The sequence below is a fragment of the Gouania willdenowi genome, chromosome 6 (genome assembly GCF_900634775.1).
Source record: "Gouania willdenowi chromosome 6, fGouWil2.1, whole genome shotgun sequence".
In the NCBI taxonomy this organism is placed as follows: Eukaryota; Metazoa; Chordata; class Actinopteri; order Blenniiformes; family Gobiesocidae; genus Gouania; species Gouania willdenowi.
This window is the reverse complement of record NC_041049.1, coordinates 13,169,645-13,186,189: the sequence shown is the minus strand read 5'-3', so window position 1 is coordinate 13,186,189 and position 16,545 is coordinate 13,169,645. Positions and strand designations below refer to the sequence as shown.

At 39.3% G+C, this 16,545-nt stretch overlaps 1 protein-coding gene across 1 annotated transcript; it reads right to left on the bottom strand.

The window, feature by feature from the left end:
- Window positions 1–684: 684 nt before the first annotated feature.
- On the bottom strand, window positions 685–16,302 carry LOC114465510 (hyaluronidase PH-20-like). Its single transcript, XM_028450573.1, has 8 exons — window positions 16,293–16,302; window positions 7,488–7,669; window positions 6,475–6,641; window positions 5,790–5,958; window positions 5,506–5,724; window positions 5,162–5,320; window positions 3,072–3,161; window positions 685–1,128 (listed from the first exon to the last, which is right to left on the bottom strand). The coding sequence occupies exons 1-8, from the start codon at window positions 16,300–16,302 to the stop codon at window positions 685–687; spliced, it is 1,440 nt and encodes a 479-aa protein (XP_028306374.1).
- Window positions 16,303–16,545: the final 243 nt, after the last annotated feature.

Here is a 16,545-nt window from a genome sequence, read left to right as displayed (position 1 = left end):
GACTTGGGGTGTGTTCATGTGGATGGTGGCAGAGGGAAAGAAGCTGTTTTTGTGTCTGGAGGTTCTGGTCCTGATGGACCGAAACCTCCTACCAGAAGGGAGAGATTGAAACAGTTTATGACCGGGGTGGGAGGGGTCGGCCACAATCTTTCCTGCACGCCTCAAAATCCTGGAGGCGTACAGGTCCTGGAGGGAGGGCAGATTGCAGCCGATGACCTTCTCTGCAGAGTGGATGATACGCTGCAGTCTGGCCTTGTCCTTGGCCGTAGCTGCAGCGTACCAGATGGTGATGGAGGAGCAGAGGATGGACTGGATGATGGAGCTGTAGAAGTTCACCATCATCTTTGTTGGCAGACTGAACTTCTTCAGCTGCCGCAAAAAGTACATCCTCTGCTGAGCTTTTTTGATAAGGGAGCTGATGTTCAGCTCCCACTTAAGGGAGCTGATGTTCAGCTGTTTGGTTGAAATGCTGTTTGTAAAGGACATTTTCCAAATAATTTTTGAAATACTAATAAAATCCTACATTTTCAAAGAATGTAAAGTTTCTATTTAATAAAATTTACTAATATAATAAAAAAAATCATAATAGTAAAATTTTAAAATAACTTGATTTTTGACATAATATGATAAAAAAAATTTTTTTTTATAATATTAGAAATTTTAAAGACAAAAATGCAAATGGAATTACCATCTACTGATTGCATTCTTTTTAGTATAGTCTTTAGTAATTCTTGCTTGTTTGTTTTTATCTGATTCAGCTTTAGTCAAAGTGTCAGGTTTATTGTAAGACTCTTGTTTGGACTTAAACATCAAAGCCTTGGTGAGCTCTGTGTACGTCCTGGGAGTGCAGCTCAGTCCTTTGTAGCACTGACATGTAAAGCTCCTACTTAAAGTCTTTAGTTCAGCCAGAGTGGGTCTTCCTAAAACAAGGAAGCGTTTCTGAACACGAAGGACCCTGAAACTGTCTGGGTTCAGGTGGAGGTAGTGAGGGGAATTGTAGTTTTTCCTGACACAGCGCCCGTTCCCTCGACACAGGTAGTTGCTACAGAGCTGGGCGGCCGCCGTGACGTTAATGATGTAGGGGTTGAGAGTGGAGTCGAGGTAGGATGAGAGAGCCTCACAGGAAGTCTGTAGGTAGGGAGGAAAGTGAAGTGGTGGAGAGGGACAGGTGAATCCAAATGACTGGAAAAATTCAGCAGGTGCTTATCCAGCACTATGAAACAACATGTTTTTATCCCCTTATTCACTTTATTACTTTAGAGCAGATATAGATAACTGGCGGCCCTCGGTTCAATTTTGTGCAACCCCCAAAACAAAAGTGTAATTCATGAAGTTGAAAGTTATATGAAGAACACCATAATAACTCCAGAAACACAGAAAATAACAGCAAAATGCAGAAAATGTCAAGAAAAGTATAAAAAGTAACAACAAAATTCATAAAACACACAAAATGACAGCAAAGACACACAAAATGACCACAGAAACAACAACATATACAAAAGAACTTCAAAGGCACACAAAATTACACAAAATTGGGAAAAAAAAACCAAACCAAAATGACAAAAAGAACGGAAAAAAATAACAAAAAAACACGTAATGACTTGAAGAACACACAAAAAGACAACAAAAATGTGCCATATTGACGAGGAAATCCACAAAATAACTCTAAAAACACACGAAATGTGTTTTCTTAAGCTTGTGTTTATGCTCAGATTGGTCATTCTTCGAAATGCTGACACGAATGTTGATAATGCGGCCCTCGGATCAGACTGCTGTGATAGATGATGCCCATCACTGCCTTAGAGAGCCTCAGGCCTCTTTTAGAACCCGTATTTCACAGGGCACTACCAATTTCCTGTATGGGGCTCTTGTTTTGAAAAGCTAGATGTGGAAGCTTGTGTTCTGCATGTGCACTACTTGCTTGTGTGTATAATGTTTAAAGGAGTTAAGCTGTTCCAGTTAACACAGCCACTACATTTCTTTAAGTGCATTTTAAGTCTTTGGCTGTGTTTGAAATTTCATACTAATGTACTACTTATACTAAGTCTAGCGTCAAAATCTGTATGTAGTTCATTTACATTAGACAGTATGCAAAGATTGCATATGCGAGAAATACCTGTATGTATACTATATCGGGACATTTTTTAAAGTATGCACGGTGGGCACACTAGTTCTACTCAACCGCCCCATGATGCATTGCAAACGGAATGTAAAATCATCTGGGACCGGCTTCAAGCTAAAAATCAAACATCCCTTTTTCAAAACAAAAGCATCTCTTCTTGTTTTCCATTAGTTTTTGAATGCGTTTGTAAATAGGGCTCTTGTTTTGAAGTGAACTGGAAGTTTAGTCAGTAGCACAATGACAAATCTCCACAAAAATCTCCAAAATGTCGGCATGAAATGTGTTTTCGTGAGTTTTATGGATCCAATGACCACATGTTGATATTCTGCTTGGTCACTTTAAAAGGTGGCAAATCATCGGATATATTTACCCTCAGTGTGATTCCAGTTTTTGTTGTTGTAGGTTTGAAATGCATCTTGGGGAACTTTAAAGTATACTTCAGTGGGAACGGTCATCATCATAATCCTAACCACAGTTATAGTATATAGAAGAAAGTATATACTGATTGAGTTTGTAGTGTATGGTGTGCCACGGAGTGTGCCATTTCGAACACAGCCTTTATCTGTTTATCGCAGAGGAAGTTGTGCCCATAATCAGGAAGTAGGTGGAATTAGGCACATGCTTTCACAGGAGTCTCAAAATACCCATAAAAGGATGAAGAAAATGTACAAAATTGCAGATAATGAAACTGGTTTGTAAGAAAAACTTAATGCATTGAATAGCACACCTTTATCATACCTTTCAGAAATAATAACCAATTTATGAAAACTGAAGCTATCTTTGTATTCCCTGCCCTTTATCCAAACAGCCCAATTACTCTGCAGACAATCCCTCAAAGAAAAAGCAGAACAGTGTGTGTGTGTGTGTGTGTGTGTGCGTGTGCACGTGCGTGTGTGTGTGTGTGTCATGTCTGTCAGCAGTCCAATGGAGGTCAGTGGTGCGCTGTTACCTTGTCATTGTAGTCAGCACTGGCTCCCCACAGCACAGCACCAGACGCTCCCACTGCTGCACTCTCTCCTATGGTGCTGATCAAATCCCTCTGCACACCAGTGAGAAAACGTACTGGTAGTTTATTTCTGAGACTTCACACAAAATAAAGATTCATGCACATTCACCAATAAATATGTGAATAAGATGACAAAACAGAATGTGAGTTGTACGTTGTACCAATCAGGACAGTTTTACTTTCAAGAAACCAAACTCCAGGCTGGAAACTCCTCCCTCTTTGATGTAACCTAAGAAGTAAGTCATCAACTTAGGTGTGCAATCACTTTTCTAATCGCTTATGCTGGTTTTTGGACACAGTCGGGGTTCTCCTCTTGGTTATGGTCTTTATTGGCGCGTTTCCATTTTAGGTGTTGGCTCAACTCTCCTTTTTCTATTTCTACTGGGAAAAAGTACCTCCTTCGTGGTACCTGGTGCTGCTTTTTCAAGTTCCAAAAAAAGCAGCCCCGGGGCCTCATTTGTAAACGCTGCATACGTTCAAAAGAAAGCGTACGTCACATATAAGCAAAGTTTGGGATTTATAAAAAAACAAAAAAAAAAACCTGGCGAGAAAATGTGCGCACCTCCACGGCAGCTCTGACCCTGCCGTACGCACAAAATAATGAGAAACGGGAAACTCAACAACAGGAGAGGACTGAAGTTAAAGACAGCTCTGTGAAATTAATATAGATTGTGTGAAATAATCAAAGGGAGGAAGACGAGCTGCTGTGGAGTTTAATCCCATGTTTTTGGCGTCTGTATAGTGCATCTATGTGTGTCCCCCACCTCCGTCACACAGAGGGTATGTCCAATCCCCTCTAATCCTCCAGCTTTTTGTGAGGCTGAGCTCCGATGCTCTTTCCTCCACCTGTTGAACAGACGTTCTACCTATGGAGAGTGATACACATTTTTTTTATCATTCGTAATGTTTACTGTGTCACCAAATTAAGCTCTCCTATGTGTGTCCACCTCAACAATTAATAACTCCAGCTCCCATTGAGTGGAATTTGTTTTATTTGCTCGTTTTCCCCCTCGGTCCACCGTGAAATTCAGATTAGTGAATATTCATTCAGGGCGTTCACCTGACCTTTTATGGGCACCAAATGGGCGGAGCAAAGTGTTTCTTCACGTGCGCCAACCTTCTAGTTGATTGTGATTTATAAACGGAAACAGGCGTGGGACGTACGTGCCCCCTCGTTTATAAATCGTAAAAAAAATATTTGAGCGCACTTCCTGGTTTTTAGCGTACGCCAGCTGAAGTGTGCTTACCTAGGCACACTTTTATAAATGAGGGCCCTGGTCTGAATATGTGACGTAGGCTCAAAGCAGACACCGATTGGGACTGAGAATCGTCACAGCATAGAGTCATCAACTCACGCAAAGCGACGAAGAATTTGGCCACCATTGGTTTTTGTTGGCGATCTTGTGAGGATGGCAGCAAGAAAGTGCAATATGTGAAGTCTGGCAGTTTTTAGCGTGTCAGATTGGTGCTCAATGAAAACGCTCCGGAAAAACAGTATCGGGCCCCGAAAGCGAGGAGTGCGGAGCCATGTAGAGCCGATACCACCAATGTAAACGCGCCATATATAACCTGTGGTAAGATCTTACTCTCTTGGGCGTTTCTCTGGAGATGTTTTCAGCTATGGAGAGTTATACAAGTAGATCGTTATTTTCAGACATTGGCTTATGTAGTTGAAACCATCAATGGTGAACAGATTGAAATTGTTCAGCCATACAAGTATCACATGGTGTTCACATTGACCACAAACAACTGGACAAAGAACAGACTCTTAAATTACAGCAGGAGGCTAATGTCTTTTATCAGGGGATCCTAGCCTAGTGTCTTTGCTGACTTTTGTCAATGACAAAAATAGGATCAACACACTGATCAAAAAGTCTGGCTCAGTGATCGGCCGCACCCCAGATTTACTTGAGGTCACCTATGAAAGGAGAATCAGAACTAACTATTTCTCTTATACAAATTAGCAATTTCTAGATTTTGGAAACTGTTCCAGCCTCAGCTTCAATCTCTCTCTGAAACCGCATTTCCTTTACCTGGCTGAGGAAGCGTCTGTTCTGATCCACAAAAACCGGTCGCATGTAAACAAACACGGGAGACGTGGTGTTCCGTCCCGGCAGGGCAGAGACTCTCAGAGCCTCCTGAACACGGTTCCTCACCATCAAAGCAGCGTTGAGACAATCAGCCAGAGAGGCCTTAGAAAGAGGACAGATGTAGAAGTAAGGGACGTTACACTTTGGAACAGGGATCTCCAATTTCCTAGAGGGACCAAGATATCTAATTAAAGAAGACCTGAAAATGATATTTCACACTAGCTTGGAAACCCTTCCTTAGAACAACACAACAAACAAACCATTAAATACTGTATGTTGCTACCAACCTGCAGGTACACTGAGGGGTAAAAAGCCGAGCTGGACTCCCACAACCAGAGCAGTTCATCATTCTGCCTCCTCACCTCCTCCGAGCACTCGCCTGTGTAACCTGGCCCCTGCCAGCCATGGTTATAGCAGTTTGGAAACAGGTAGAAACCCCAGTGGTAGTTGGGCCTCAATGTTCGGCCCACTGACAGCATCCCAGACATGACTCTTCTGGCTGCTTCCTGGGAAGAAAATAAGTCAGGATTGAAAGGCTGTTTAAAGGAAACAGTAGAGTTTGGTTTCTAACCTGGAACTGGTGCTTGGCCTTTTCAGTGACCTGTTGTCTAGTGAGGGAGTGATTCATCTGCTGTGCGTGAGAGACTGATAGGGTCTGATAGACTCTTTTCCTTCCCCAGTTTCTGTCCCACAGGGGGCGCCATTCCTCCCAATCTATCACAGCCAAGCCTCTGGAAGTCCTGAAAAACAAGATGAGATAATTATGACACTTAAAGGATACATGACATTATGACAGACCCTAAATAGTGCGTCCACGAAATGATTTACAATATTATGTAAACTGAACCCCAAAACCACAAAAAAAATTTTGTTGATGAAAACAAATGTATTTGGTATAAAGTATTGTTGATTGTTGATTGTTGTCCAACTCCTAACATTTTTGTCAAAATATTTCATTTGGAGTGGTTGAAACCCGGCTTTTACAACTGAATTTTCCTTTTGTCTGTGAATGGTGGTTTGTGACATTTTGGTTTCTTCTTTCATCCTGAACGACCACTGTTTGCTTCACTCCTTTATTAAAAACTAGCACCTGTCGATTCTGCAATCTGTGGTGAGTTGATTGGATTGATAAAATTATGAATAAAGAGGTATAGTGAGTATTGAGTATGTAGCTAGCATAGATTGTCTAAGTCTTAGGCAATCTGTAGCTCCAATGTGTCAATATGTACAGATAGTTGAGTAAAAAGCCCTCTTACTTGGATGGGATGTAATACTTAATATCAGCTCTGGCTTTGTTTACACTGGCTTTCATGTTAACTTTCTGAGGGATGCCACCGTAGACCTGCTTTTTGCCTTTGGGGTCAACGTGTGGGTAGAAACCCAGTCGGTCTGTGTAGAACAGAGACAGGAACTGGCCAGGGACCTACAGCAAGAAAAAATCCATTTAATATTGTCAATTCAGATAAACGTAACATACAGTACATATTTTTGGACTGTGGTAGGCAACGACAAGAAGAATATTCACAATTTTAACCTAGAACGTTAAATTTTGTATTCAATTTGTTCAAATTGTGTTATGATGGAATGGTCCTTAAAATGTTGCACTATTCGGGGGGGGGCACAATAGAAAAAGTCTGACAACCACTGCACTAGGAAAGCATACATTCTCCACACACTAAACACCAGAACCTACAAATTTACTGATGTGAAAATCGAACTACAAGCATATAATATCAACTATTTACACATCACGATTTCACTCACAATACATAAGTAAAGATGATGGGATTGATTTTGTATTTCCAAAGATTTTTCAGTGATGATCTTATAGACCCTTTGATTGTTTGTAAACATTTTTGTTGGGCGGGGCATAGCCTGGAGGTAAAACCACAATTGTCTTTGTTTTTTCTGAGTGCGAGTGTCCGCTGGAATCCTGTGAAACTTTAATTTATGTCCACAAACCTAAGCTGTAACATTACTAGCCTCCACAGTCTTTTGCCAGCTGCGTTTCCTGTTTTTGCCTCCAGACCATTAAAGGGTCTATAACCTATTCAAGTATCATACTTGTTGCAGACATGCCAAGCTTGTTTCAAAAAGTGCATTCTTTCTGTTATTATTAATCAATCTAATTTGGTCAGATTTAGTTTTATGAATCATTTCGACATTTGTGAACCTTTTTCAAATATGTTTGGCATTTTTGCATAATATTCCAATATGAAAATTCCATTTGCTCGATATTTGGTCCAAATTCTGTCTTTATCCTTCTTACCTTTGCAGGTGTGGTCACGCCTCTAAAGGGCGAGGTGTCCAGTGGGATGTTGTGACGGTTGCACACCAGATCAGGGATGTTCCAGGTCACAATGAAAGGGTGGTGATCAAATAGTGGGTGTGTCGTTTGGGGTGGAAAAGGAATCCTGGTGGCTGTGTGAGCAGGTTGAGTAGGTTGGGATCCTCCGGAAGTTAGAGAAGAAAGGATTGCAGAAGTATGTGGAGATGATGTCGGAAGAGGAAACAAGGGTTTGGGAGAAGTGTTTGCAAAGGAAAGTGACAACAAGCCTTTGTTAGAGGGAGAGAATGAAGACACTGTTGTATGTAAAGACTCAAAAGGGGAGAGTTGAGTAGAATAAAGTGGACTGGGAGACTTTTTTGAAAGAGGAGGTTTGTGCGTTTTATGTAACCGTGGCAGAGACGGTTTGTGCGAAGAGATTTCATGCTTTAAAGTTTGAGGAAACTTCTGCCAAATATGATTCAGTGAGCTGGGAGGTACATGCTGGTGATGGAGATGCAAAGAACCTTTTTTGTTAAGCTTCTGCTCCTCTGAAGAAGAGAGTGGGCTCACATGTCTGAAGGATAATTGTTTAGACAACACAGACGTGTAAGACACTGAATTCAATAACGTGATCACAGAGAAATTGGACAACTGTGAATTGATGAAGTCTTTTGACTTGATGGGGGTGGATGTTGGAGCTGCAGAAGTTGTGTCAGCGCTGTTTTTCAATGTTGGGAAATCAGCAGAAGCAGCATGTGGTGGTTTTGGGGACGCTATTGTGAGATCAGGCCAGAGAGAAACAGTTAGAGCAGCGAGGAAAGTCAAATGAGGTAGGATAAGTAACATGCACACACAGCTTCCCTTCTTCTGTGTGACTGAAGCCATCCTTTCACCTGACTAAAAACACAACAATGTTTGGTTATCTCTTCTCTCTCTGGCCACTTTAATATTGTACAACAGGGTTGAACTCATTTCTACATGAGTTATTATGAGCTTAAACTCTGCTTGGTGCATTATTCCTTTTTTCAGACTTGCAGGGGTGTCAAACTAACTTTCCCCCAGAGGTCAAATACAGAGTAGATTGGTTTCTAATCGGTCGTAGATTTTAGCCACGGGGATAAAAAGCTATTTCCACGTTACTGTGCCTTATAGTTTGCACTTCCACATGTAAAGATTAACATGTCGTGCACTATTTTTTTTGACAATTTTGCCTTGAAAAAAGTTAAGTAATTGTTTTTTTTAAAAAATAAATGTATATATATATTGAGTAATTGTGAACATGTTTTCTGTAATCTTTCGGGAAATTTTGTGGAACTGTTTGTGAGGAAATTCCAAGTTAAAAAAAAAAAAAGATATTTCCACAATTTGTGAATTTTTTTTTTTTTTTTTTTCTTAAATCATGTGAAAACTGTGATTTACACAATGATAAATGTTTTCTCTGTCCTTCTAACTTTCTCCTGCAGTGGGCGAATGGGTGCTCTAAGTCTAAAATACCATGTTGTCATCCCTCGAATGCAATGTATATTGCAGCACAAAGGTAAGTGCAGTGTGGTCATAATAAAGGGATACAAACATAAAGCGATAATGATCAGTCACTCTGTGGCATTTCAACAAAGCTCTTTTGTTTTCAACCATTCAACACCTCTTCTTTACACTACAAAAAACTGCTCTAAGCTAATGTTGTACATACATTATACACACATTTCTCTGACTAACTCCACAAACTAAATGTTGCAGCTGAAGCCCAATAACTGTCCAGTTAATGTGAGCCTAAGCGAAATGTTATGGCAGACACAGGTCCCCAAAATAAATCCCCCAAAATTGTGTTTCAAGAAGTTGGAAGGAATATAAAGCCCAACATTATACACAAAATAACTCCTAAAACACACGAATTGACTGCAAAATGCACAAAACACAAACAGTTCCAAAACTACACAAAATGATAACAAAGACAAACACAACGACCACTTAAACAAACAAAATGACTTCGAAAATACATGACAACAACAAAAACACAGAATGTGACGCAAAAAACGCACAAGTTGACAACATAAATGCAGAAGATGACAGAAAAATACACAAAATTACAATAAGAACACAGAAAAATAACAAAAACACACACAATGACTCAAAAACACACAAAATGGCTACAAGCTGACAAAACAACGAAACCTTATCCTCATTACTCAACCTTAACTTCACTTATCTGGACTGTAAAATTACACTTCTGCATTTATAAGTTTTTGGATTGTACTTAAAGGTAGGGTAAGTAATTTTTTCCAGATACACTTTTTAAGTGTTTGGTTGAATTTTCCTTTAAGTCTTGACAGAAATTAAGATCTTGTGCGCTCTGAAGAAGGAACAACGAAAACCTGTCATCTGGAGCAGCTGTAAACCTGTAAAAAGGCAAAGCCCTCGAAGGACATTCAAAATCATGCTAGCTTTTGAAAATTTCCAACCCTGCCTTTAATAAAGTGGCCTATTAGAGAACATCCACTAATACACAGCAAGTTCACCCAAATGCAAACTGTTTTTAAAAAAAAAAACATGAATTAAAATATGAACAGTCTGACTAGAACTGATTCAGGAAATTTAAAGAGCTAAAATACCTGGACATGCCTTCAGTGGTCACGTCCCAGCATGAGTTGATACACAGAGAGACTGTGTCACCACGAAGATCTTCCTCCAGAAATTATGAAAATATCGTGGAGGGAAGCCAGATGTCCAGAAAGGTAGGATGGGGAGGGGGGCAGTTTGGTGGGCATTACTGTGTGAGGAGATGCTCTCTGTTGTTTGTGAAGGGAAACATCTTGTTGCGCTCGCGCAGTTACAAGTTAGACTTGGAGCCGAGGAGGAGGGAACACCTAAGTGTGAGGTTATACTACGGCCACAGGCTAACAGCAGGGACCAGGTATGGATTCTGGTGCTGACACACTGGGTACAGGCCATGGAGAGAAACATAGAGTCGTAAATCCTTTACTCGATCATTATTATTACATATCAAGTACTTTTTTTGTATTTAATGTTTATGAGTGAGATATCAAATTGTGATGATGAAATGCTGAAGCTTAGAGTCATCCAGCAAAGTTGCTAAATCTGTCCTTCGCAGCATGGAGGCAGGTGAGTTCAACACCTACGTGACAGGAGAACAGTTATGATTACGCCACATATGATAAAAACAACTAAACAAGTCTTTTTATGACTTTTACACATTCAGCAACAAACACTGACAGACAGAGACAGTGTCATTTCCAGTCTCACATACTGATTAACTCAGTCCAATGTTCTCCTCTGCTTCAGGTCTGTCGAGGTTCACTATAGTCTGTTTACATTAAATGTGTTTACGTGTAGCTCAGGTGTGTGTGATTGACCATTTGGTGGTGGTTACTTCACATGTTAGTGTCACAAGGGGAACTCTGTGGCTGACATATGACCTCAGTCAGGATTTAGACTAATGTTTTTATTTTAGGAATTAAACACAGATTAGATTAGATTAGATTAGATTAGATTAGATTAGATTAGATTAGATTAGATAAGATTAGATTAGATTAGATTAGATAAGATTGTATTAAAAATTCTGTTAAAACTATGTATCCATGTTTTCTCTTAAGTTTGGGCAACTTTCAGCATTGTGGTTTCATTTTTTGATTAGGCAGTGGCTATCCGTACGTAGCCGTATCAATACGCCGGCATTCTATCCATACGTAGTGCCCCTCATTGGCCAGTTTTGGTCACGTGATAGGTCACGTGATTAAGATGCTACGTACTTGTACTTATGTTTGCTATTAATACGTAGATTCCTACACTACTTTATGGACATGCTACGTATTTATGAATTGTTGTGATATTCATACGTAGCGCCCCTCATTGACCAGTACTTCTGTTTGCTATTAATACGTAGCTTTCTAAACTACGTTACGGACTAACTAACCCTAGCCCTAAACTACGTTACGGACTAACTAACCCTAACCCTAAACTACATTACGGACGAACTAACCCTAATCCTAATCGTAACCCTAACCCTAAACTACATTGCGGACTAACTAATCCTATCCCTAATCGTAACCCTAACCCTAAACTACTTTTCATACTAACTAACCCTAACCCTAAACCAGGTTTCGGACAAATTAACAATAGCCCTAAAATAAGTTACGGACGAACTAACCCAAACCCTAATCGTAACCCTAGCCTTAAACTACATTACGGACTAACTAACCCTAACCCTAAACTACGTTTCGGACAAATTAACCCTAACCTTAAACTACGTTACGGACGAAATAACCCTATCCCTAAATTAAGTTACAGACGAAACATCCCTAATCCTAATCGTAACCCTAACCCTAAACTACTTTTCATAATAACTAACCCTAACCCTAAACTACGTTTTGGACAAATTAACCCTAACCCTAAACTAAGTTACGGACGAACTAACCCAAACCCTAATCGTAACCCTAGCCTTAAACTACGTTACAGACTAACTAACCCTAACCCTAACCATAAACTACGTTACGGACTAACTAACCCTAACCCTAAACTACGTTACGGACTAAGTAACTAACCGTAACCCTAGCCCTAAACTACGTTACGGACTAACAAACCCTAACCATAAACTACGTTACGTACTACTAACCCTAACCCTAAACTATGTTACGAACTAACTAACCCAAACCCTAACAGTAACCCTATCCCTAAACTACGTTACGGACTAACTAACCCTAACCATAAACTACGTTACGGACTAACTAACCCTAACCCTAAACTACGTTACGGACTAAGTAACTAACCGTAACCCTAGCCCTAAACTACGTTACGGACTAACAAACCCTAACCATAAACTACGTTACGTACTACTAACCCTAACCCTAAACTATGTTACGAACTAACTAACCCTAACCCCTAACAGTAACCCTATCCCTAAACTACGTTACGGACTAACTAACCCTAACCATAAACTACTTTATGGACTAACTAACCCTAACCCTAAACTACATTACGGACTAAGTAACTAACCGTAACCCTAGCCCTAAACTACGTTACGGACTAACAAACCCTAACCATAAACTACGTTACGTACTACTAACCCTAACCCTAAACTATGTTACGAACTAACTAACCCTAACCCCTAACAGTAACCCTATCCCTAAACTACGTTACGGACTAACTAACCCTAACCATAAACTACGTTACGGACTAACTATCCCTATCCCTAACTCTAACACTAACCTTCTGAAGTGTTTTTAAAATTGTTCAGTCATTTTTTCAGGTATGGAATGGTCACATGACTTCCAGTAACGTCATCGGCCACGTACGAATAGCACCGAGGGTTGTCCGTACAGCTAAGTACAGATAGCCACTTTATTTTGATCAAATCAACAACCAGGATTACTTCCTTGGCGGAGGTAATATTTTCATATTTTCATTGTTTATTTATTTGTTTGTCTGTTAGAAGGATTGTACTAAATGGATTTTGACAAAATTTTAACCAAAAATAGACCTTGGAAGGTTATATTCCATTGAATTTAAAGGGGAACCAGATCAATATACTAATTCTGGATCAGTATCAAAAATGTAAAAATTCCTATCTCTCATCATTGACAAAATTTCAAAAGTTCATGTCTTGGTTCAAAATTCATTGATCTTTATTTGACTCAGTCTTGTCAGGTTGGTTCCACAATTATTTGTTTCATCTGGATAGGCATTTCATTGCTATTGTTCTTCTTTTTTTTTCGCTGGTGTGGTTGTGCCCATACATGTGGACCTACTGTATGGTTATTAATGGGAATAGGAATTTCATCCAAGCCTTTAAATGTGTGAATGATAATGGTACCATGATCAGGATCACTGATCCAGATAACTCTCAATATCTGGCAAAGAGGAGATTTGGTGCTTGGCAGAGATTTGCGCTCTCTGAGTACTCTATGTTTGAAATTGAAAAAACCAAGAAAATAAAACAATTAATTATAACATTGGCAGTAAATTGGTCAGCAGTTCTGCGTTTAAAACCATTACTGTAATGTGTTTGACTCAGATCCACAGGGCCTAGTAGGGATGTCTTCCGTAACACAATGCTGCCATCATGTGGCTTACTTATATTAATAATTCAGTTTGTATTAGTTTGGAGGAAGAAAGAAACTCAAAATAGAATAAGACCCAAGCTGTACCTGTCAAAGTACCTTAAGAACAATAAATCTAAACTTAAATATCACTTTATTTTACGCCGACAATTTTAGATCAGTGTGTGATAGTTGTCAAGTTACTTTAAAACCATTCTTAAATCAAATATTAGGACTACTAAAACAGTTAGGTAGGTCCAAAACACATGGGATGAATTGTATGTGAAGAAAAATATTTTTCAACGCCAAATTATTCCTTAACATACTGTATGCTTACATTTTATTTGAATAAAATTTCTTTAAAAATAGTTTGACAAAAATATAGTTTTGAAACTTATTTTTAAAAACCACACAAACACTATATTACACTGATAGTGTTTGAATAACATCGGTCTAAGTTTTGTTTTAAATACTTCTTCTGTTTCAGGAGCAGGAATCTCTTTTTTGTTTCCTATAAGTTATATTTAACTATAATGATAATGATATAATCTTTTTTTCCTCAAATAATTGCAAACAGTGAGAAAACAAGACAAATATGCACTTAATTTAAATATGCATGTAACTTGAGTTACTTTAATTGTAACTAGTAATATATTACCACTTTTCACTTTTGTAATGACTTACACTACTGAGTTACTTCAAAAAGGAATGTATTACTGTAATATATTACAAAAATAACTAGTTACTCCCAACGCTGGTAGCTGTCCTAAACAAACTCTCACTTCAAGATCTTGTTGAGCAATTCCAAAATGATATGTTGCTGAACATTTTGTGGGGATTTAAAAAAGGCCAACTTTATGAAATATTCATTAATAAGCCTCAAGGAAGCATCTTCCTCCCGAATACTACATACAATATTCATGTCGTCCTCTCTCCTCGTTCTGTCGTAACCTCAATTCTCTTTTACTCTGGAAAAAGTAGGTCAACAAAGCCGACTTCCCTAAACGATTGTTAGTCAGTGAAATAAAATCCTAAAAAATAAACCCAGCCCAACAATGAAGCACTTGTGACACAAATCTGAACAATGTGTTCGCAATGGGCACAATGAAGACACACACGTACGCTCCTCACTTAACACATTCCCATCAGCATTCTCAGAAAAGTCAATGATTTCAAGCAATGGTGTTTTCCCTCAGTTGTGTGATTGTGAAAGTGCATACGTACCTACCACTAATAAAAGGGACTAGTATTTCAGTACTCACCATACCAGTGTTTAGAAAGATTTTTTTAACTTCTTTTTTTTTCCTGTCTCGCTCTGAAACTTTTTGCTATAGAAGTTTATTTGATAAACCAAAAAAACAACATTGGGATAGGAAAGGTTTTGTACATGTGTGATCAAAATAATCACCATGAAACCCAAAACCTGCCTCTAGAAAGGGAACAATACACATTCTCACCCATTTATTGTCACTTTGACCCTCTTTCGCTCAACTCATCCCAGTTGAGTCATGTGTAAAAGTCACTAAAAGTAAGTCTAGGTAGAGCCAAATTACTCAGGTGTTTCCTGCCTGTTGGTCAGGTTTTTCAAGAATGACAAGCCTTGGCTGGCGTGAAGGCTTTAGGTGGTACAAAGGCTTAAATGACTAGTGCACAGAGAAGTAAAGCTGAGTGAGGACTTAAAGTTAGGTCCAAGTATTGAAGTTAAAGTCAAGATGAATGTTAAACTGACAGCAAAGGGTCAGGTTGTTAGAGCTATGGTTACTACTGAGCCTATGGTTAGTAGTTAGACCTTCACGGCAACACTGTTGACTCACGAGAAACTCAATGATGGTGAAGAGAGAATAAATATTAGGCAGTGGCTATCGGTACGGTTGCCACTGCCCCTCATTAGCCAGTTTATGTCACGTGATAGGTCAGCCATTGGCCAGGTTAGCTAACCGTAAACCTAACCCTAACCCTAACAATTGTTGCGATATAGGGTTATAACCTAACCCTAACCTTAACCCTAAGACGCTACGTACGTGTACTTTGATAAACGTACCAATAGCACCGGGGGTTGTCGGTACGGCAATCGTACGAACAGACACTTTCTAAATATTACCTTTTATTTTACCATCTTAATTTAATTTTTGAATCATTGACACAGGCTAATTATTTTGTATTGCACTGTTTAAATATTCACATTCAAATGATGTGGAAATATAAATAAAATTTTGGTGAGATAGAAATGACAAAAGATACCATTGCTCTCCTTTGGAGAATATTTGCTTGGGATTTGCCTTGTTTTTGTTAATTTTTTGATCATTTTTGTGAGTTATTCCTCTCCTAAAGTCCAATACTAACGCCACCTTCCAGGCAACTTGGAACTCAGGATTTTCCAACCTCCTACTTGGAATAAGTGACTTGGAACGCCACCTGATGTTGGAGCTTTGGTAAAACTGTAAAAACGACATCTTTGAGAATAATTTGCATAGTATCACACAACACTGGTGCCACCCATGCAGAATGATGCAAAAAAAAAATAACCCAAAAAAAAATGTACAATATTTACTTTGTTTACAGTAAGAGCTATTGTGGGTTACAGTAATGCAGGCTGCCTGGTGAACATCGCTACATCCTGTTGCCTCAGAAGAACGAAGGCCATCACAGGAGACCCCTAACACCTCGATTACCCCCCTGTTTATGTTGCCTTCTGGGAGACTCTACAGCTCAACCAGATCCCACTCCAGCAGGTTGTCAACTAGCTTCTTACCCTGGGCCATACGAACTGCCAACACCTACGGACTCAAACACGCATAACCCCCGAAATTGAAGAACAAACACTCAGCCCACCTCCCCCTACCCGCACTCCTGCAAAACTACAGTCACTTTAAGATTTTAATACACATATTTTTTTCTTTTTCTCAACTTTTATTGTATACATATTATTCTTGTTTCTCCGTGTTTTTGTGTGCACCCCCCACCTTTTACATGACAATGACACTAAAAAACTATTCTATTCTATT

Excerpts from the sequence above, each read along its gene's own strand:
- LOC114465510 (XM_028450573.1), bottom strand. Across the intron at positions 5,959-6,474 it reads AAGTATTACATCCCATCCAA|GACTTCCAGAGGCTTGGCTG; the intron begins GTAAGAGGGCTT and ends CTTGTTTTTCAG. Across the intron at positions 5,321-5,505 it reads ACCCCTCAGTGTACCTGCAG|GCCTCTCTGGCTGATTGTCT; the intron begins GTTGGTAGCAAC and ends CCTCTTTCTAAG.